Below are 18,183 nucleotides of genomic sequence, written 5' to 3'. Positions count from 1 at the left end.
TCATCTCTCTTCATTTCTCCGCTACTCAAGCGGCTCATGTGCCCCGTTGTTATTGGTCCTCCTGTCGTGCCACCATTCCGAACGTCATGTCATCACTGGGCAACATGTCCAAGATTTCCTGATACCCTAGGCCTTATCGTATTCAGTACTATCGTATCCGAGTCAGGGATTTACCACCACACAATGACCACAAGGAGCAAAGGAATACTGAATTCCAATCAAATAAACGGGCCTAGGAAGAGATCCAGTAATGCAATCAAATCTCAACCGCAGTGGAGAATCCAAAATGATAATGGTTATGACAATATGGAGCTATGGATCGCGATCCTGGTGACCACTTGACCTGATAAGGAGGGCGCGGAACGGAACTTGGAAATATTTTTATGTTAAATAAGCCGCCCAATACAATCCAATATAAAGGGCGTCGACTGTCGCCCCGAGCGTGGGGGTAGGCGGAAGGCCTCAGATCCCCTCTCCCAACTCGGCCAGTTCCTCCGCCATCTGATCCCGTTACAAAATGGGCCTCTCCCCAAACAAATCTCGACGCCAAGCCGAGAATGAACAATTAATGCTAGTAGAAATTTCATCACATCGATCCCAATGGGATCAAACGGATGCTTTACCATGAACAAGCAGGGAGGATCACAGGGGCCTTTGAGCGGCAAGTTGGCAACTATCTATTTCTCGATGTTTACAAATCCTAATCCTAACTCATCAGAATATGAGTGCATGCATGGAGTCTATTCATACGCGGAGGAGATCTATCAGAAGGCTCTATTAAATAAACAAAGAGCAACCATTAGATACAGAGTAATTGTCAAAAAGAACTGAACTATTCTTAACTAAATAGAAATTACCGAGTTTTATAGATTGACAAAGAGCTTGATCCCTAGCTTATTGGATGGTTTGTGGACTACTATAGCCGCAGCCATCATTATATATAGTAGAATTGGGGAATCTCATCAATTAAGCCAGAGTGTTGAGAACTGAGCACCCCGAGCCGATATTTCCCTCTAAAGCCGACGGCTTCGCCTTTTCCAAAAATCCGAAGTTCTTTTACATTCAAAATGCACTATGTAATACTCCATCTTCGAGAAACTGATACATATGACCATAGGGTGTGGTAAACAGGGCTTCCCGTCCGCTCAGCTGTACTTAAGCCACCTGTTAAACGCGGCCGACTAATAGCACTTTCATAATGTCCACTCAAATTGAAGAGCCACGTCGCAACTGTGCTTTCCGGAAAAAGAAGTGGATACATGACTGTGGACTTGATAAGAAATAAAATATAAAGAAAGTGTTAAACTAGGATAACAAAAAGATTGTCTTCCCAAGTGCTCTGCAAGAACCTTCCACCATGTTGTCTACCGCTAAAATTGTTTGTTAGTAGTCCCCACTAAGAGCGGACTTGCAGGATAGGGGCATCATAATTCAGAGACCGCTTTATGACAAGTATATATATAGCCAGTAAAAGGTACACGTTGGCCTTATACATTGTATAAAGTAGTGATATTGAACAATGCTGTACACTAATACACTGGTACGCCAGGCACAGGGTGCTACTGACAAGACTAATGTCAAGAGGCGTGTGGCTAAGTTAGTAATAGTCTGATAGGTTAGAAGTCGCAACTAAGAGGATTTTGCGTGGGACGTTCCTAGTTCCGGATACCTGCCATATGCTAGGCCATGGTTGGGCAGGTTGCGATCATTGTAGCGTGCAACAATAATATTACAAATGTTGTATTTTTCTTGAGCAGATTTGTGAAGCTTGAAAAGTCTGCAATTTCTGACATAGAGAGCTACTCAGTGGTCTCTGAAGATAAACTTTGCAATACTACTGAGGTTTATTATCTCATTTGTCTACACTAGAGGGTTGTTAAAACGAACTAAATGTGACCTAAAAGATAGTCTGAGAAAGGAAGTATTGGGAAACTAATCATAACTGTGGGTACATATTGGAGGCTGCTGTATATCCAGCTTTTCTGTATATAGGGCTTGCGGACACCCGTTCTTATGGCTGTTCTAGAGATTTACCACTTTTATCTGAGAGCTAATTCTTCATTCTTTAGCTCTTTGTTTTTTATAATGTTAAGGTACTTCTGGCTTTATTTTATTTAAAATATATTTATTCAGGATTCTTTCTGGTCATTCGCTTCTCTCAGTGCAGGTAACTGGTTGATCTTGAGGTGGACTGATGACTCAGGTGAATTTAATATTCGCTTTATTTCTAGGCCTCCTATTTCCTGCCTTACGAATTTTTTTAAATTCTAGTAGTCAGATTCTCTTTTCCTTTTATTTAATCTCTTGTCCTTTCATTATATCCATAACCCCCCACTTTTATCTTCAAAGTCATCTTTCATCTCAAGTTAGACCAAAGCCATCCTCCTGTACACAGCGCTGTAGCTTTGACAATTCTTATAAGCTTACTGGCGAGTTGTGGTGTACTGTGGGTATTCTGTGTTACTAACTTGGGTATATTTCCTTTCTAGCGTGTCAATTTCGACGATGTCGTTGAACTCGTCCCATCTCGGTGCCCTCGTGTCCGGTACGCTGTGTGATGATCCTATACACATTGGAAAACAATATCATTTATATCTAACGTGGCGATCTACCGAAACACCAAACGTAGAGAAGGAAGAGAGAAAGAAAGAAAGAATTCTATCATACAGGAACTGTGCGATTTTGTATTGTAGGATTGGATCAATAGTGAATAAAGTAGAATTGGCGCCTCAGGCAGGATTCGGCCTAGGCCCTGACATGCTGCTGTGTCCTACTTCAAGAGAGACTAGTTTCTAGTTCCTAAGTCTCTGCTGAGTGCCATATTCTCCGAGCCGGGGCCGCTGTTGCTGAGACTGTGTGTTCTCTCGATTCTGCGAAAAACAGCTTGCAATTGGTCAGCCCCCTTTCAGGGCATCCCGGAACCCTTCTTTCGGCTCACGAACAGCATAGCGGTGTAATGATGGGACATGGACAATTGGACTCTGCTGCACAGATCCTTCGGGAGGCTGCTGGGGTCATTGACGCCACGGTGAATTTGATGACTGGCCTTTGAGGCGCCTGGGGCCCTGCCTAGGATGGGGTTCCCCTTTACTTCTTTTTCTTAGAAGATCGTGGTCGATAAAGTCCTTGATATGGGGGGCAGTGAGACGAAGTCTTTATCTCACTATATGACAAATAACCCAAGCAGCTCTAGGTCTTTACCTAATCAACCTGAATCTCTACCTTCAGCTGCTCGAGCGCCACTTTCGCCTCTGCCTTATCCAGCGCATCTTCGGTCGCCACCCCCACAGCGGCTTCATCAAGCGTCACGCCAACCTTATCGAGCGTGATCTCCACATCATCCAGCGCTATGCTCATCTTATCAAATGGCTCCTCTGCCCGCTCCGCCTGTACTCGTGCAACCGGAGAAATCAGTTGGCTTTGATACAGAGGCCTACGGAACAGAACGCCGAAAGTGATGAAGATGCTGAAACTGAAGAAAGTCACGGTACCTCTGAGGATGGGGGCAGAATTAAAATAGTAAGACCTAAACAAAAATATCTACATAATGAATTACTCAAGACAGTTGAAATAGTTAGAGCTGTACTCGTATTAAGAGAGAAAACTTACTTAGAAGAAAAGAGGAAGCAGCGTGATCCCCCCACTTCGGTGGGAATTTCCACTCCTGCAGAGGTAGAAGAAGAGGTCTTATATACACGGAATGGTATTGGCAAGTCCGAGACCTCTGGAGTAAATTTCCTACATGATAGTGTATCAAATATTTGACCGAAAAGCCATACTTTTATAACCTCTGTAAAGTATTTATTGGGAATGCAGGATTCCGTATCACCTAGTAAAATACCGCCGAGCCCTAAGACATGGAATCGTGAAATGAAGAGGTCTGATTTCAGATCTAATGGTAAAATGAGCATCTTTGTAGGCCTATGGTGATCATTCAAATGACGCGATACATGCGATACCATGGTGTAGATAATGATCAAGGGCTATAGTCTAAATGGAGTAGGGCGGTGGCTGACAGCATGCATATTTCTATTCCCTTCATTTTCTCCTATTCGCTTTGACTTGCATCGCTAGTCTGCATGTTTTTGCTACGCACTTCCTTCAACTCTTCTTTTCGTTAGTAGGTCGGTATCTCACCACGCCACTTCCGCTTTCGATACACTTACGATGTATATCATATAATCTTACTACATAGTTAGTATATCTTATGGCCTCTTCTACTTCCACTTCCACATTCACATTCGACTATTTCCGAATTTCGAAATCGTTTCAGTGCATCCGCGTGCACAGCGCGCGTCACCAGGCCCCATCCCATCCCGAATCCCATGGGATTTTCCCGTCCCAACGGTCAGCCTAGTCCAGATGCTACGGATAAAGGGACCCTTTTCTGGAGACAGTGGAGACAGTACGGCCGCTAAGGGCTATTTGCCTAACGACAATTATTATTCGCTGTAGACTAACCGCATCTGGTGGGTGACACCGCGGGGTTCGTCATCACAGTTCAACCTTCTGATAGCGCAACTAAGCTTCAATTTTTAGTTCCATACCTATGCTGCTTTCCCGAACGTTGGGATATGATGGATGGAGTTGTTATGGTCTTCATTGCTATCGGTTACAGTCATAAAATTTCTTCATTCTCAGCCTTGTTCTAATGTCAGAAAACCAATACTCAATAGAGCCCGAACCTTCTCAAGCCGCGCAGAAACCGCTTCAAATGATTTGTCGGTAACATTCGAGATGTTCGAATCCAGATCAAATGAGCCATATACCTGATAGAGGTATTGATACACAAGTGGAAAGAACTTGCGCTCATCTTCGTTTGCAAAGTATTCAAGTTTGCTGGCAGACAGGTATCCAAGACGAAGCGCTCGGTAAAAATGCTCTTTGTCTTGCTTTCTCAATGGCCCTGAATTACCATCGTGGCTGCTCGAATAGCTGAGGACATCCACCCATGTACTGACGTCATCCGAAAATTTGTCTATAATCTCTGCTCTGTCCTGCCATTCTTCCCAGCGCAGGTGTGAGGGGTTCGCTAGGATGTTATATGTCATCGGGTCTTGTGGGCACGAGGAATATTCGTCGAACAGGTCGACCAGGCTCACAATGCGATTTGAAAAGGAGAATTGAAGAGATTGAGACAATGCTCCTTCTTGAATTGTCCAGAGTCTTTTCTTCCAACTCGCAAAGGTAATGCGCACAAGCCCCTCTTCAGCAGAAGAGATAGGATAAAGCGAGATGGACGGATCCAAAACCAGAACAGACGTTGCGTGTTTAAATATAGCTTTGGCAATACGTAATGCGCTTCTTCTAGCGACTCGATCAAGCGGAAGACTCAATGTGTCGATCCAAAATGGGACGTCGGAAGGGGATGATAGAACTAGTTGGTTTGCCAGGGCCTGTATGCGGGATATCTGACAAAATGGTAGACTGTTTCCCATATCATTGCCCAGACCAGATTGCCGGGGGTGGCTAATGGCGATGTAGGATGTACTCTTCACCGCCTCGAAAGAATACAAGACCATATCTAACCTGCCCCTGTTGCATCCTGTCTTTTGGAATGTGAAGAGGGGAATTTTTGTCGGATCGAGCGGCAGACTGCGCTGAGAAACCTGAGATTGTTGCAGTTTACAGCCACAACAGTGTTCGGTATGAAGTGGCGTGAGGAAATCCTCTGGGACTGATGGCCTAAGAGAGCCCTTTTGGCAATAGAAACTGAGATAGTAGCGAGTGCAAACATCCCGTGGCAATTCAAGAATCTCTTGCGGGTCCCAGCCAGATTTCAAAAGCAGGTAGTCTGCTAGAGGTGAGGATCGCCCATTTCCATGGGATGTAAATTTAGAGCATTGCAGAAATAAAATAGGCTTTGATGCTTCAATTGCTTGGCAGAGAGTTTGGACAGCCAGAAGGGTGAAAAATATGTCTGGCAAACCTTCCATGGCTGGATTCTTCCCCAGAAGACCCTGAAAATATGGCGTCGTAAGGGCGCTTCGGGCGAAGTCAGTGGCAGTGCGAAGACAACTTTCAACCCGGTGTTGATACCATTCATTATACAACATAGAGCTACCTCTCTTAGATTTTTCATAGATCGCTCTGTAGAGAGACGAAGTCGAAAGAAAGGGCTGACCATCACGCATTTGGACAAATTCCGCGGAGCTTATGAACTTGGGTGCAGTTGTAGTTCGAGAACCGATGTGTAGAATTTCACCGAGAAGCCCAAACCAAAGCCAGGCCTGGACGAATGGGGATGCATCACAGAGCTTCAAATGCGGGTGATTGTCCTCTTGCAGCTGAGTGGGGTCGATCTGAACTCGTTCTGGGTAAGAGAGGAAACCTTGATCATCGTATGTGTACCTCTGATCGCATCGCAAGGGTATATAAATTGCATCGAGGGACACACCACCCGCAGGAATGGGGATGTGTTCCATTCTGTCACGATCTTCAACCCTTCGCGGCTAGTAAAGCGACTCCTGACGTCCCACAGGGCGTACCGACTTCTATGTATGTTTTCGAGACGAGATCACGGTTGTTAGCTAGAGTGGATCATTTCGACACATGATGACGAGACAGGAAGCAAGCGGTGCCTAGATTTTCCCCAACCCCACCCTTAGCGCTGATGTTATCTCAATCTGCCGCTACAACATGTCAAAGCATAGGTTCCACAGTAATGTATAATTGATTTCCCGAGGAAGTTAGCGAAAAATGAGAACTGATGCTCGTTTGACACGAGCTGCCAACAGGCGCGGTTCTGCAATCGAATAGTGGCCTTCCAGACTCAGCCTTCTGCCAGCTGAGATCTGTCTCATGCATGAGTGCCCGACTATCATAATCAGCACCTTCGTCAAATGGGCTAAACTTGACGAGGTCTAGCTTGTGATAACTCAGCCTCACCATTGAAATCACCAAGATCACCAGCCTTCACACTCAGGAGACACCCGATGTCCAATGATCCTTATGTCAACTGATTGTTTATATAACCATGTTTTCAACGTCGTGGTTGCCTTTTGTTTTGACGATCTCCATTTTTCTTTTAGAAGCCGTACAGGGGGCAGTGCTACCCCCTGCAGACCAAAGTCATGGGCGCCAAATATTAGGCTCTTTAAACTTGGCGAACTATCTCTCGAAACGCACCAAAGAAAGCGAAGCACCTGGGATGTTCAGAAGCCAATTCTCAAATCCCAAGGAAGCCCTCTCCGTGCTGCTCCTCATTGGTGGCGATGTTATCCAGAAAGCAGTTGCCCAAATGGCTGGGCCCGCCTCTTTCACACCTGTTGCGTTCAGTTTTGGCTGGGTTGCATACTCTTTCAATTCCCTATTGAATGCGATTGGCAGCGGAGCCTTCTTACCTGAGCCGGACTACCCTGGATCTGTCATTGTTGTGGGATCGGGCGATACGCGCAAGAACCAGGCCTGGGTCATTGGGCGTCTCCTCCGTGACCTCGAACTGGAGGTGGAGAGCGAATTCGACAAATGGGAATGGCTAGACGAAAATACTAATCAGATGGTCAAAACGAACCCAGGAGATTCAGGGCTGTTGGTCACCGTGTATGAAACTCTACCAGCTCGACAGGGTTATTTCCTAAGCGGATATGCGCCCAAGGAACCAAAGAAGGACGCCCTTTGGTGGACCTACTTCCCGATCACTTTGACTCAGTTAGTCATTGGTGCTGTTCCCTGGATTATCTCTGGTGACTGGGCCGTCTTCTTTGTCACGGCATGTGGCATCGTCCTGGCCCTTGTCACCGGTTCTCTGCGGACCTTGTTCCTGGAGAAGTACGCATGCAGACACCATTCTCCCCAGATCTATGCTATCGCGCGAGGGAACGGGCACCGGCATGTTTTCCTCATCCTACCAAACTCGCGGGATAAAGACAAATCCTCGGCTCTGTACCTCGATGACCTGGCAAGTGCGGTGCAGCATGGTGGCTGGCAGACTCGAGCCATTTCGATTGTGCTTGCCGCCCTGTGGGTCGGCTTTTTGGTCACCGTTGGTGGAATTGATACAAACACATGGTATCTATTGGGAATTGGGGCACTGGGCATGGCCCACAATGTATTCGTTGCTGGCTGGCATCGAGCCCCTGAGGCGCACGGAATCCCTCTGCAGCGCGCACAGGGAATCAAGAACGAGTTTGGACGCAGGCAGAAAGGAGCAAAGAATCGGCCCCGAGTCATGGATGTGCTATTTGACCTAGAAGATGCAATTCCTGAGGCGGGATTTGCTTTACGCGACTTGTTCTTCACTGGCACATTGCGCCCTAATGAAATTGAAAAATGGCAGAGCAAGCAAAATGACTTGAAAGATAGGAAGACAGAGTGGAGAAAGAAGAGATACCCAGAGGAGAGTGTAAAGAAACAACCGGCTCCTGATCATCGCAAAGTTTGATCCTCGAATCCTCCATGAAGGGCCTCCGCCAGATTATTTTAAGAAAAAAAACCCTCCATATTCATTAAATACAGAAATCAAACCTATCCTTATCGTTGCAGACCTCTAGGTTCTAGGCTACATTACTAAACAAACACATTCCCATAAGATTTAACATAAATATATACCCAACAAAGCCTTTAATGATCGCTGGGATTTTCTTTGCTAATTTTGTCCCAAAAAAGTACTTGTTCCTTAATTATGGTCAGTGATTCAAGATACAGAAGAAATATCTTACTAAAGCCAACAGGCATTTTTGAGGATTTTAGGATGACGTTTCATAGTCTTATCCTGTCTTTATCTTGATCCGTAAAGTCCTATCATTTATACGCAACGACGGTCCTAACATAATGCACATCTAATTGGATGTTGTATGTTTTTCTATCTTGTTACTTTTTTGATTACCTGCGCATAGTGATAACCTCCCGATGACAATTTTCACCAAAAAAGGGCTGCTGGGAGCCGCTCCTGGACCAGACTCATGCCACGATCATTTCCGTCGGGGAGGCGGCGAGTCTGACCATGAGGAAACAAGTTAGTATGATATTGAAATCGTTTGGACCTCAACAATCACCCCAGGATAAATAGATAATTGATTGAAATGGAGTAGACTGCCCAACCGAATTACTCCAGAGACCCTTGGCAGCCGCATTGTGGGAAACCTCCTGAGTAGGCCGTGTGTTTGTGTTCCTGTCAAATCTTTTACCACTAACGTAAGACTAGACACCCTGAGCCCAGATATCCATCGGAATGGTCTTGCTTTATTTATTCACATACATTTAGCAGTAGCCGTCGCTCGGTCCCAAGTATGTCTTCAACCGGTATTGACCACAGGCGACAATCCCAGGACGACGGCTTGACCAGCAAGGGCAGGAAATATAATCACTGCTTTCAACGTATCAAAGTATTCGAAGGTGGGACTCATCACCATTTTCTCGGATCTCAGCAAGCAGGAATTCTTCGGCACTTGTCAGACGCTTTTCAATGGTACAACCCAAAGCAGGAACCGAGTCACCGACCGCCAGCAGCAACAAAATCCATGGAGGAGGGCATGTTCCTGGCGAGGCGTGTGGTAGTAGAGACCGAAGCAGAGGCAGTCCCGGAGTGTCTACTGCAGGACGCCCAGGGGCAGTGGGTCTGCCCAGTATACATCATCTGATACAAACGATTCATTTAGGGTTTGGACGGAAATCAGAGAAGCATCTGTTGAGATGGAGTATGCTCCCTTTGTCTAGGTTTTGGGTGATGAGGTATCATTTATTCTGATGAATGAATACTGTATTTTCCAATGGGGATTTTTGAACGCTCAGAGTCAAGCCTGCTTGGTTATATATACCAGAGGCGCGTTGGGACACCCAGTCATGGCAGTGAGTCTCACAGTGCAGATCCGCTTGCAAAGCCTCGTTCTCAGACATTCGTTCTAATGGTGTGATTAAAAACAACACTAACTAGGACAAGTTTACTGCAGACCAGACGTGGAAATAAAATTAGCCAAACGTGGTGGATAAGTAGTACCCTGGATAATATACAGGGGGTGACAAGTCCTGTCCCATACTGATAGACTTGAAACTCAATTACTGGTACTATTCATAGTGTAGTTCTATAAAGAGGCTTTCTTACTTTGCCCATTTAATATGCTGGGCTTATATCTTTCTTTAAATTTATTCTGCGCCATTATTATGAGACACTAAGGCTGGTACTGTACTTCAAAATTCCCGATAACTCCTTTCCCACTTCAGCTCTCCATCGTTCACTAGACGGCAACGACTCTTTGACTCTTCCTCAACATCTCAAGCGCTTCTAGATGGTTTGCTGAAGGTAAGAACATGTATCATACACGCTCCTTGCCATGGTCCGTCCACAAATTAGCCGCATCCATGGCTTCTCCCTCCCCATCTGCAAAAGCCTGGTCGCCGAACAATACCGCAATCTCCTCCAGGGTATGATTGGCGGTCTCCAAATAATAAAAATGGACCAATCCGGCGGAAAACAGACAAAACCCCGCGATGACCAGGTAGAAGTACCCATGGATGCCTGCGAACGCGTCGGGGGATACCATCCCGATGATGAAGTTGAAGATCCAATTGCTGGTGGTAGCAAGCGCCATTCCTTTACTGCGGCCACGAAGAGGGAAGATTTCAGCGGGCAGAAGCCACGGCATTGGCCCCCAGGTGAAACCGTACACGATATTGTAGAGCATAACAAAGGCGTACTGGCCGTTGGCCTTGACGTGAATGTCCAGGTTTGCCTGGGTGAAGGCACAGACAATGCTGAGCAGGACTGCCATTCCGAGGCCTGGGAGGGTTAGTTTAGTTGGCCACAAGAGTCAGGTCTGAATATCTATGATGTACTGGGACCTGACATACCACCAAGAATCAGTAACGGCTTTCGACCCCATCGATCAGCTAACCACCAGGTTGCAACGGTGGCCGCAGTATAAGGGAGTGCGTTGGCGGCGGTGAACAGCAGGGATTTCCTCTCGTCGAAGCCTGCGGATGCGAGAGTGCTGGGAAGGTAAAACGAGATGATGTTGATTCCGTTGAGCTGAGCGAACATTTGCACTGTGATACCGACAATGGTTCTCTTCCGATATCTCGTAAACATCTCCTATGCATTGTATCAGTCATCTTTCTAACCCGATGCATCACAGGGCAGGGGTCGCTGCGTACCTTCCAACTTGACTTCCCCAGGTTGGTTTCGTAGATGACGGCTTCCTGGATTTCAGTGAAGACCTGTTGTACGTGCTCTGCCTCGGTATCACCGTTGGCGTGAAGGTCGGCCACAGTCTGCAAACTTTCTTGCATGAAGCCATTTTTAGCCAGCCAACGAGGAGTCTCCGGGAGAAAGAAGGACATGGCTAAGAGGATGAACGAGAGGATGATTTGAACGATGAACGGCCCTTGCCACGACATCGCACTCGGCAGGAGGAAATGGAATCCATAGTCCACCCAGCACGACAGCATGTATCCGGCAATTAGGAAGGTATACTCTATCCCTACCATCAGACCACGGGCATGCGGTGCGGCAATCTCCGTCTGGATGATGGGCACAGTCATCGAAAGGAATCCGACTCCCAGCCCCTGGATGGTGCGACCAGCGATAAATGTTGCAAATCCTGGTGCGAACATTTGGATGAATGCGCTGAAGAAGTAGATGAAGCCACCGAGGCGGACACACTTCTTGCGCCCGATCATGTCCCCGAGTCTGCCTGCGATCAATGCGCCCACCGCTGCTGATGCTTGTAGACAGGCGACCGATATACCGGTAATGGAGGGATTCACTGCGGATGTTGTGCCGTCTGCGCCGCCATAGTCCTTGAAGAAGCGCGACACAAAAACAGGGTTCACCAGCAGACCAGACATAATTCCTGCGTGTATTAGCATGAGTCCCCATGTTCAGGTGTCACACATCGTCGGTGTCATTTACCAGAATTGTACCCGAACAGGGCATCTCCCAGACTACCAAACGCGCATGTCGCATATAGCAATGGCGATCCTTTGAATGGATATCGAGCTGTGATTTTCTTTGGTTTCAGCTTTCTCTCTAGCCAGCCTTGTTGCTCCATGACCTGTACGGCCACAGCCTCCGCTCGGCTGTTGATGAGGGCATTGTGCCCCGGTGCAGACGGTTTCTCAACTGCCATGTTGTGAGAACACAAATGTCAATAAGAGCAAGCCCGTGAGTTCCTATCTAGATATCTGCTCGGTGTCGGTAATATTCAGATGATCATATCCGGTGGCATGGCCTCTATTTCTACCCCAGAAAGTCATCCCATGGGGAAACATAGAGCTTTCTCCACGATTCGAGGAAAGGTGGACAGAGTCATGGCATAGGGCTAGTCTCGTGCATGGAAAAAAAAGCCCCATGGGGATTTTACAGGCAATGAGCCAATAGCTGTGTCCTGCGCCCCAGATTAGGAAAAGTGGGAAAGGAAAAATAGTGTTCTCTCCCCGTGAAACCTTTTCTGGGTCCCGAGCGTGTTATACAGGTTTCCTCCGCCGGAACCTTCCCGCCGCCGGAAGACAGACAGCATCCGCCGGAAGCAACAGCGACTACTTCTTTTTCTCAAGCTGATCTATCGGGGGCCCCCGTTTGGATTGCAGTATGCAGTAACAAGACCAACGCAATTCTCACTTCAGTGATTCTTGTACGTAAGAACCCGTCTTAGCCAAGTTATGAATGGCGCTCATACGATGTCTCTACCTATAGTGTTCACTTTATGATTTTACGAGAGAGTATGGGGATCTGGAAAGTTCGCTCGTGAATTAAGACATGGGTTCTACGATGGGTTCATAAAGTCGTTCCGCTGCGACAGGTAACAAAGTATATATTGAACACTTTGCGTGTGGTTAATACTGATCTAGTCCTGATCCGCGTCCGTGCCGTCTGATATGTTGAGCTAATAACTGAGATTCCATCAATCAAACTCTATGCGCCGCAAACTTGGTGGCCAACAACTATCCACAACGGTTAGAAGTTGGAGATTAGCCAGGTCCAAAATTCTACCCAGAGAAAGGTCTCCAAGCCTGTATCGACAACTAGAAGATCGAGCTTCAAGTGATCACCCTGATCGCGCATGCGCTTGATGAAGGACGCAGAAAATACCCTAGCCTTCGGGTTCATTCATATGACCCTCAACCTCAAGCCACCCGTGGGTATCGGGCGTGTGGATGAAATTCACTAGGCGCCTGGGAAGCCCTCGTGCGGAAAGCGCTGCCATCGCGGTATAAGCCATCTTTTGCTTCCTAGGTGTTAGAACTGTGCCATTGTCGTCGATGAGGCCAGATACAGCGGCGGCAACCCAAAACTTGAGAAAAGCTGGTTAGGACCTTTGGTTATGTTACTTAGTAACCTAGAAATAAGCATAAAATATCCGGACCTGCACGTGATCCTGCTGATGAAAAAGGGCAGAGGTTGTCACATGAGCAGGTTTTCCGGCTCCACATGTATTTACTAGGTATTATGGACCTTCCTTCTTACGAATACACATGATACTGAGAGTCCTTACAGAGGTACGGTTAGCCGCCTAGTAGAAAAAATTGGTCCAAAGTGTCTCTTAGGCCATTGGTAGATGAGGCCGTTCGGAAGTCCGTCGGAGATTGCGCGTTCTACCTTAAATATCAGTAATTACGGCTACAAATTAGGTTCTCTCTTATCGAAATTTAAGATCCTTGGCCAATCGGTTGTCTTTGGTCTCCACTCCAATGTATCTTGCGAATCTCTGGGTTTATCATTTGGGAACAAATACATTGGACGCTTTGCCTGGGGAGACAACTGGAAGGGTAGCAGGCATTGTGAATTTAAGAAAAACATGTATCGAATCGATGCATATGAAAAAGTAAGGACAAGGCATGGTATAGATCAGAGCAGAATGAAAAGCAATTGAAGTATTCAGTCCGGCGAGTATATTACAGCGGTTTAGGATACGTAATACGTCAAGAGTATGGGTAACGAGTTAGATGTCGTATTTTTCTTCACTGTGTATATATAAAAATATTTTTTTGTTTTTCTTCCAAGGTGTAAGTACAATATGTACAGAATCATAGGATATGCCCGGCTGACTCGCCAACTATTTACAACTATTTACTTTGTTTACAGCTTAACTACACAACCTGTATCTCTCTATCAGATCGCAGCCTAGGCATAAAACCTGCCGATGATTGAGTTTCCACTTTACTGTTTGGGGGAGATACCAAACTCTTCGTTCTCCGCAATGGCAGGCGTGGGGTTTGTGGTCTTGTTATGCGAGTTTTCCGTGAACACGTTGGCAGTCCCCTCGAGCTCGAGAGTGGTATCGGCATTCTCGCTCAGCGTGTATTCTTCCTTGTCAATGTGGCGGAACATGAAGTAGAATATCACGGTGAGAACGCCACCCACAATCGAGGGACCGCCGAAGTCCCAGGTCAGGTATGGGTCCTTGACCACCGCAGAGCAGGCGAGACCGATGGCGTAAGCCACCGCAGTGTTCAGTAGGTTGATGGCTGAAACCAAGCCCCGCATGTTCCTGGGAGCGCGCGAGTAGGCGATGCCGTAGGCCGGCACGTTGACGAAGAGCTCGGAGATGCCACCGAGCGCATAGGGGATGGCCATCCACTGATTATTCGTTTAGCGATCCATCCCTCCTTTGTGTGTGTTATAAAAGACCAGAGGGCTGAGAAATACAACGAAATACGTACCCAAATGGTAATCGGAGCGACCAGCGAAACTCCGTCAGCATCGATGCAAGAGTCCGAGGAACCGTACTTGCCACACGGACCGAGCTTGTAGGCATAGTAGTTAAGAACGGTGTAGCCAACGCCGCCGATCGAAGACATGGCCAATCCCGTAGTGATCCGGGCGACCGGGCCATAGCGGATGTGGAGGCGACGGAGGAGCGGATAGAAAAGGTAGTTGAGGATCGGGGCGAAGCAGATAATACTGAGCGAGTTGAAGTTACTGATGACATCGTTGGGGACGCCATTGGTCGTCAGCATCGTTGACAGGAAGCTCGCCGCATTACCCAACCCATTGTCGTTGATGTACTGGATGGGGAAGAAGCAGAAGATTCCCGTCGCTTGAAAGGTGCGGCGGACATCCTCGACGAACTGATCGTTCCATTGCGTCTGAATGTTCTGCCCCTTTGCTGCGATCACGGAAGGCTTGGCTGCGTCCCAGAAGCCATGACGTCCAATGCGGAAGATGCCACCTCGGCTAAGACAGATGCCTACGACGCGAACGACATTGGGCAGGTCACTACCACCAGGAGGGTGCAGAACGAGACGTTTCCGAAGCCACAGCTAGTACAAGATTAGTGTCGGCCACCGTTCCATTGTTACTCAGGACATACCAAGAGAGCAGGGAGCGGAAGATACAAGAACAATGGCAGGATAAATGCTAACCACCATCCGACGTACTTCTCCGCGTAGGAGGTGGCGACCTGCATGAAGCCGCCAATGTTGATGAGCAGGTAGAACCAGAGCATGGCGCGCTCTGTCGTGACTTCGGGGTCGACAATGACCTTCTCGCCACTCGACAGCACCTTGGTCTTCGCCCTAGTGCTGGGCATCTGGTCGAGCAGGAGGGGGGAGACATTAGGCTTAAACATGGCTGCGCTCATTAACACTCACTTATCATCACTGCGATCGGAAGTCGAACCTACCAGCACCGACCGATAGAATATATAATGAAAGGAAATATGGCACTTTGGCCCCCCCATTCGCGAGCAGGTTTGGCGCAGTCGCTCCGACCATCAGGACGTGGGCAATACCAAACACAAAGACACCCCAGAAGATCATCTTGAAGCGACCAGTATGGGCATCGGCCAGATACCCGAACAGCATGGGCAGGAGATACGCCAGCATGCTGAAGGACTGGTTTACCGCGTTGGCCTTTACGGTGCCCATGCCCAAGGCGCCGGCCGTCTGCTGTGTCCCTCGCGGAGGCGCACCGTAGCCATTGCCCCCGGCAGGCAGTGGACGATTTACGAAGTTGGAGATAAGACCGGAAACACCGTAGTACGAGGCTCGCTCGGAGAACTCGACGGCGCAGATGAGATAGGCGACGATGGGGAGTTTGCCCGGCACGCGACGCAGGGTCTCCAGCTCTTCATCGGTGGGCGTCTCTTCACCATACTCACCCACTGAGCGCGAGGCCTCCTCTATGGCAGGCACATTGGCCTTTTCCTCGTACACAGGCACTGTAGAAGCTGGCTACGTTGTTAGCCTCGCACCACGAAAGAGAACTCCGAAGGTAAACTCACCCATCGTGGAGGGTCCCCTACATACACTTGGGAGGGGAAGAGACAGCAAGGAAGAGAAAAAAGGCCAGAGAAAGTTGGGAAGGCTGCCGAGTTGGGAACAGATCGTCGCCAACTTGTCAGTTTAAATACCATTTGGTGCTTGGGGTCAGGGGCCGTCGCTTGTCGTGCCAGATGTAACCCTTGTTATCACGAGTACTCTGTATGCAAGCACGAAATCAAGCCTCAGCGAATGGAAGCAGCAAAGAAAGACGGACCAGCCGATAGGGGATATTAACCAGACCAAAGATAGCATGCGCGGCCTATCACGACGAGGGCTCAGATAAGCTTACTAGCCCAAGTCGCCTTAGTCGCAGCTAAGCACTAGTCGCCACTAAATTGGTGTCGCCGGCTGACTATCACAACTACCCCATTCGTACCAGATAGCATAGATTGCGCCATAGCGCATGTCTCGGGGGGAGCCCGATGTAACCTCGTACACCTCTACCAACTTGATTCTGGGGTCTAGTGGCTGAACAAGAACGGTGAGTGGGGGTCGGATGCTCGCCAACCATATCTACAGATGCATTCGTGGGGAACATTCTACCACTAAACCCCAACCAACAGGGGAGCATACACGTGACGATGTTCTCGCGTGGCAGTAGATTGTAAATGAGCTATGAACAGAATTGTGAGACGGGTAGACATTCCTCAGAGGACATAACATGCGAGTAGTGTTGCGGCAGCGCGGCTCAGGTTTGCAAGGTCTTCAGGAACTTCTGGTCCTCTACTAAAGGCAATAATTGTGCAAGCGCTGAATCGCTGTGACTATGTCCAGAGATTTCAGGCGGCATTTTGAGGTGCTATGTTGTTGCTCGCTGTGAGCGCGGTTTGGGTTTCAATGAGATTCTCTGGAAAACCTGCCCATATTGGGCAATGTAAGGTGTGATCATTAATGGCGACTACCGCATTGATAATTCGGCGCAACAATGCTGGGTGGGGTCTGTGGGTAGTCTGAGCCTACCCAGAAATAGGAGTAGTACGTGCAGAGATAAGACCCACATCTCAATGTGGCGAGTGCCATCATCACCGCACCGGGAAATGGGGACATAATTGGATCCGGAAGTATGAGCGTCAACATTTCAGGATACAGTATATATCATAATAAGGGAGCTGCGAGTGCAGAGGGGGAATATCGCAGCATTCGGATAATAGAAATAAATCGAGATATAGTAGAGCCATTGACCCGGGTATGAATGAAGTAGAAGAGTTCTGATTGATGTTATACGTGTCCCCTTATAAATGATAAACCATGTGCCAGAGATCCTCAGCCTAAAAAATGCCATCTGTAGGCCACTAGGACGAGCCAACCTACGTTGGGGTGAAGTTTCGGATTTTATATCGCCAGCCATATGGAGCCAGCCGCTCGGGTCTCGGTATGCCAGTTGGTCGTGACTCTACCCGTTGTCGGCAAGCCGAGGATATCTCGGCCGAGAGTGATAACCTATTCCCACCCAGTATTTCTTCGCTATCTAGATGATAGTAGCAAATGCTTCTTGTTTTACTGTCATTTGTACCCGTTTAGCAGTATATTTGTAATTCATAACACTACTTAATATAATACTATCGAGGGAATTCTGCTACTTACTCTTCCAATAGCATGTCCGGTTAGGGCAGGCCTGCATTTGGAGCTTATTGTCAGAAGTTAGGAGTGGCATTACCATTCTAACTATGGTCTAATGAGGATTTTAAGGTCCTGGATTCCATTATTGCTTGTACCCTGATCTCTTAACCCGTTTCTTGTTCGCGTACTGATCGTGACATAAAATCTGCTTATGAAGCACCGGTCCCGTCTAATTCTCTGACACACTTAGGGCCGTGGCCTTGTACGGGAACCAGGTTAGTGTTTGAAGGCAGAGTAGCCAGCTTGGATTAATGAGTGACACGCTAAATGGAATATCGCACACGCCTCGGACCCCCAGATCGCATGATTGATATTACTTTAAGGCTATACGACGGAACTAGGACCGCAGTATAACTGCTTTGT

At 47.7% G+C, this 18,183-nt stretch overlaps 4 protein-coding genes across 4 annotated transcripts; 1 reads left to right on the top strand and 3 right to left on the bottom strand.

Annotated features, from left to right (window-relative positions):
* Window positions 1-3,201: 3,201 nt before the first annotated feature.
* On the bottom strand, window positions 3,202-6,425 carry BDW43DRAFT_315542 (uncharacterized protein; the record flags this gene model as incomplete). Its single annotated transcript, XM_032048097.1, has 2 exons — window positions 3,202-3,387; window positions 4,686-6,425. The coding sequence occupies 2 exons, from the start codon at window positions 6,423-6,425 to the stop codon at window positions 3,202-3,204; spliced, it is 1,926 nt and encodes a 641-aa protein (XP_031895609.1).
* Window positions 6,426-6,976: 551 nt separating this feature from the next.
* BDW43DRAFT_315541 (uncharacterized protein) lies at window positions 6,977-8,383 on the top strand (the record flags this gene model as incomplete). The annotated part of the gene is made up of 1 exon (XM_032048096.1): window positions 6,977-8,383. The coding sequence occupies one exon, from the start codon at window positions 6,977-6,979 to the stop codon at window positions 8,381-8,383; it is 1,407 nt and encodes a 468-aa protein (XP_031895608.1).
* A 1,666-nt stretch (window positions 8,384-10,049) lies between these two features.
* On the bottom strand, window positions 10,050-12,326 carry BDW43DRAFT_289948 (sugar porter family MFS transporter). The gene is made up of 4 exons (XM_032043462.1): window positions 11,849-12,326; window positions 11,092-11,789; window positions 10,789-11,029; window positions 10,050-10,717 (listed from the first exon to the last, which is right to left on the bottom strand). Exons 1-4 carry the CDS (start codon window positions 12,063-12,065, stop codon window positions 10,254-10,256), a joined length of 1,620 nt encoding a protein of 539 aa, XP_031895607.1. The 5' UTR covers window positions 12,066-12,326; the 3' UTR covers window positions 10,050-10,253.
* Window positions 12,327-13,980: 1,654 nt separating this feature from the next.
* On the bottom strand, window positions 13,981-16,164 carry BDW43DRAFT_322768 (POT family-domain-containing protein; the record flags this gene model as incomplete). The annotated part of the gene is made up of 5 exons (XM_032049619.1): window positions 13,981-14,515; window positions 14,599-15,198; window positions 15,249-15,508; window positions 15,561-16,097; window positions 16,161-16,164. 5 exons carry the CDS (start codon window positions 16,162-16,164, stop codon window positions 14,096-14,098), a joined length of 1,821 nt encoding a protein of 606 aa, XP_031895606.1. The 3' UTR covers window positions 13,981-14,095.
* Between the last annotated feature and the right edge of the window lie 2,019 nt (window positions 16,165-18,183).

Source organism: Aspergillus alliaceus (genome assembly GCF_009176365.1).
Source record: "Aspergillus alliaceus strain CBS 536.65 unplaced genomic scaffold BDW43scaffold_60, whole genome shotgun sequence".
Lineage (NCBI taxonomy): Eukaryota > Fungi > Ascomycota > Eurotiomycetes > Eurotiales > Aspergillaceae > Aspergillus > Aspergillus alliaceus.
Note: the sequence above shows the minus strand (reverse complement) of the source record. Positions and strands in the feature narration are given on the sequence as shown.

Excerpts from the sequence above, each read along its gene's own strand:
- BDW43DRAFT_289948 (XM_032043462.1), bottom strand. The coding sequence starts at position 12,065 with ATGGCAGTTGAGAAACCGTCTGCACCGGGGCACAATGCCCTCATCAAC. Across the intron at positions 11,790-11,848 it reads CCTGTTCGGGTACAATTCTG|GAATTATGTCTGGTCTGCTG; the intron begins GTAAATGACACC and ends TAATACACGCAG. Across the intron at positions 10,718-10,788 it reads GCCGTTACTGATTCTTGGTG|GCCTCGGAATGGCAGTCCTG; the intron begins GTATGTCAGGTC and ends TAACCCTCCCAG.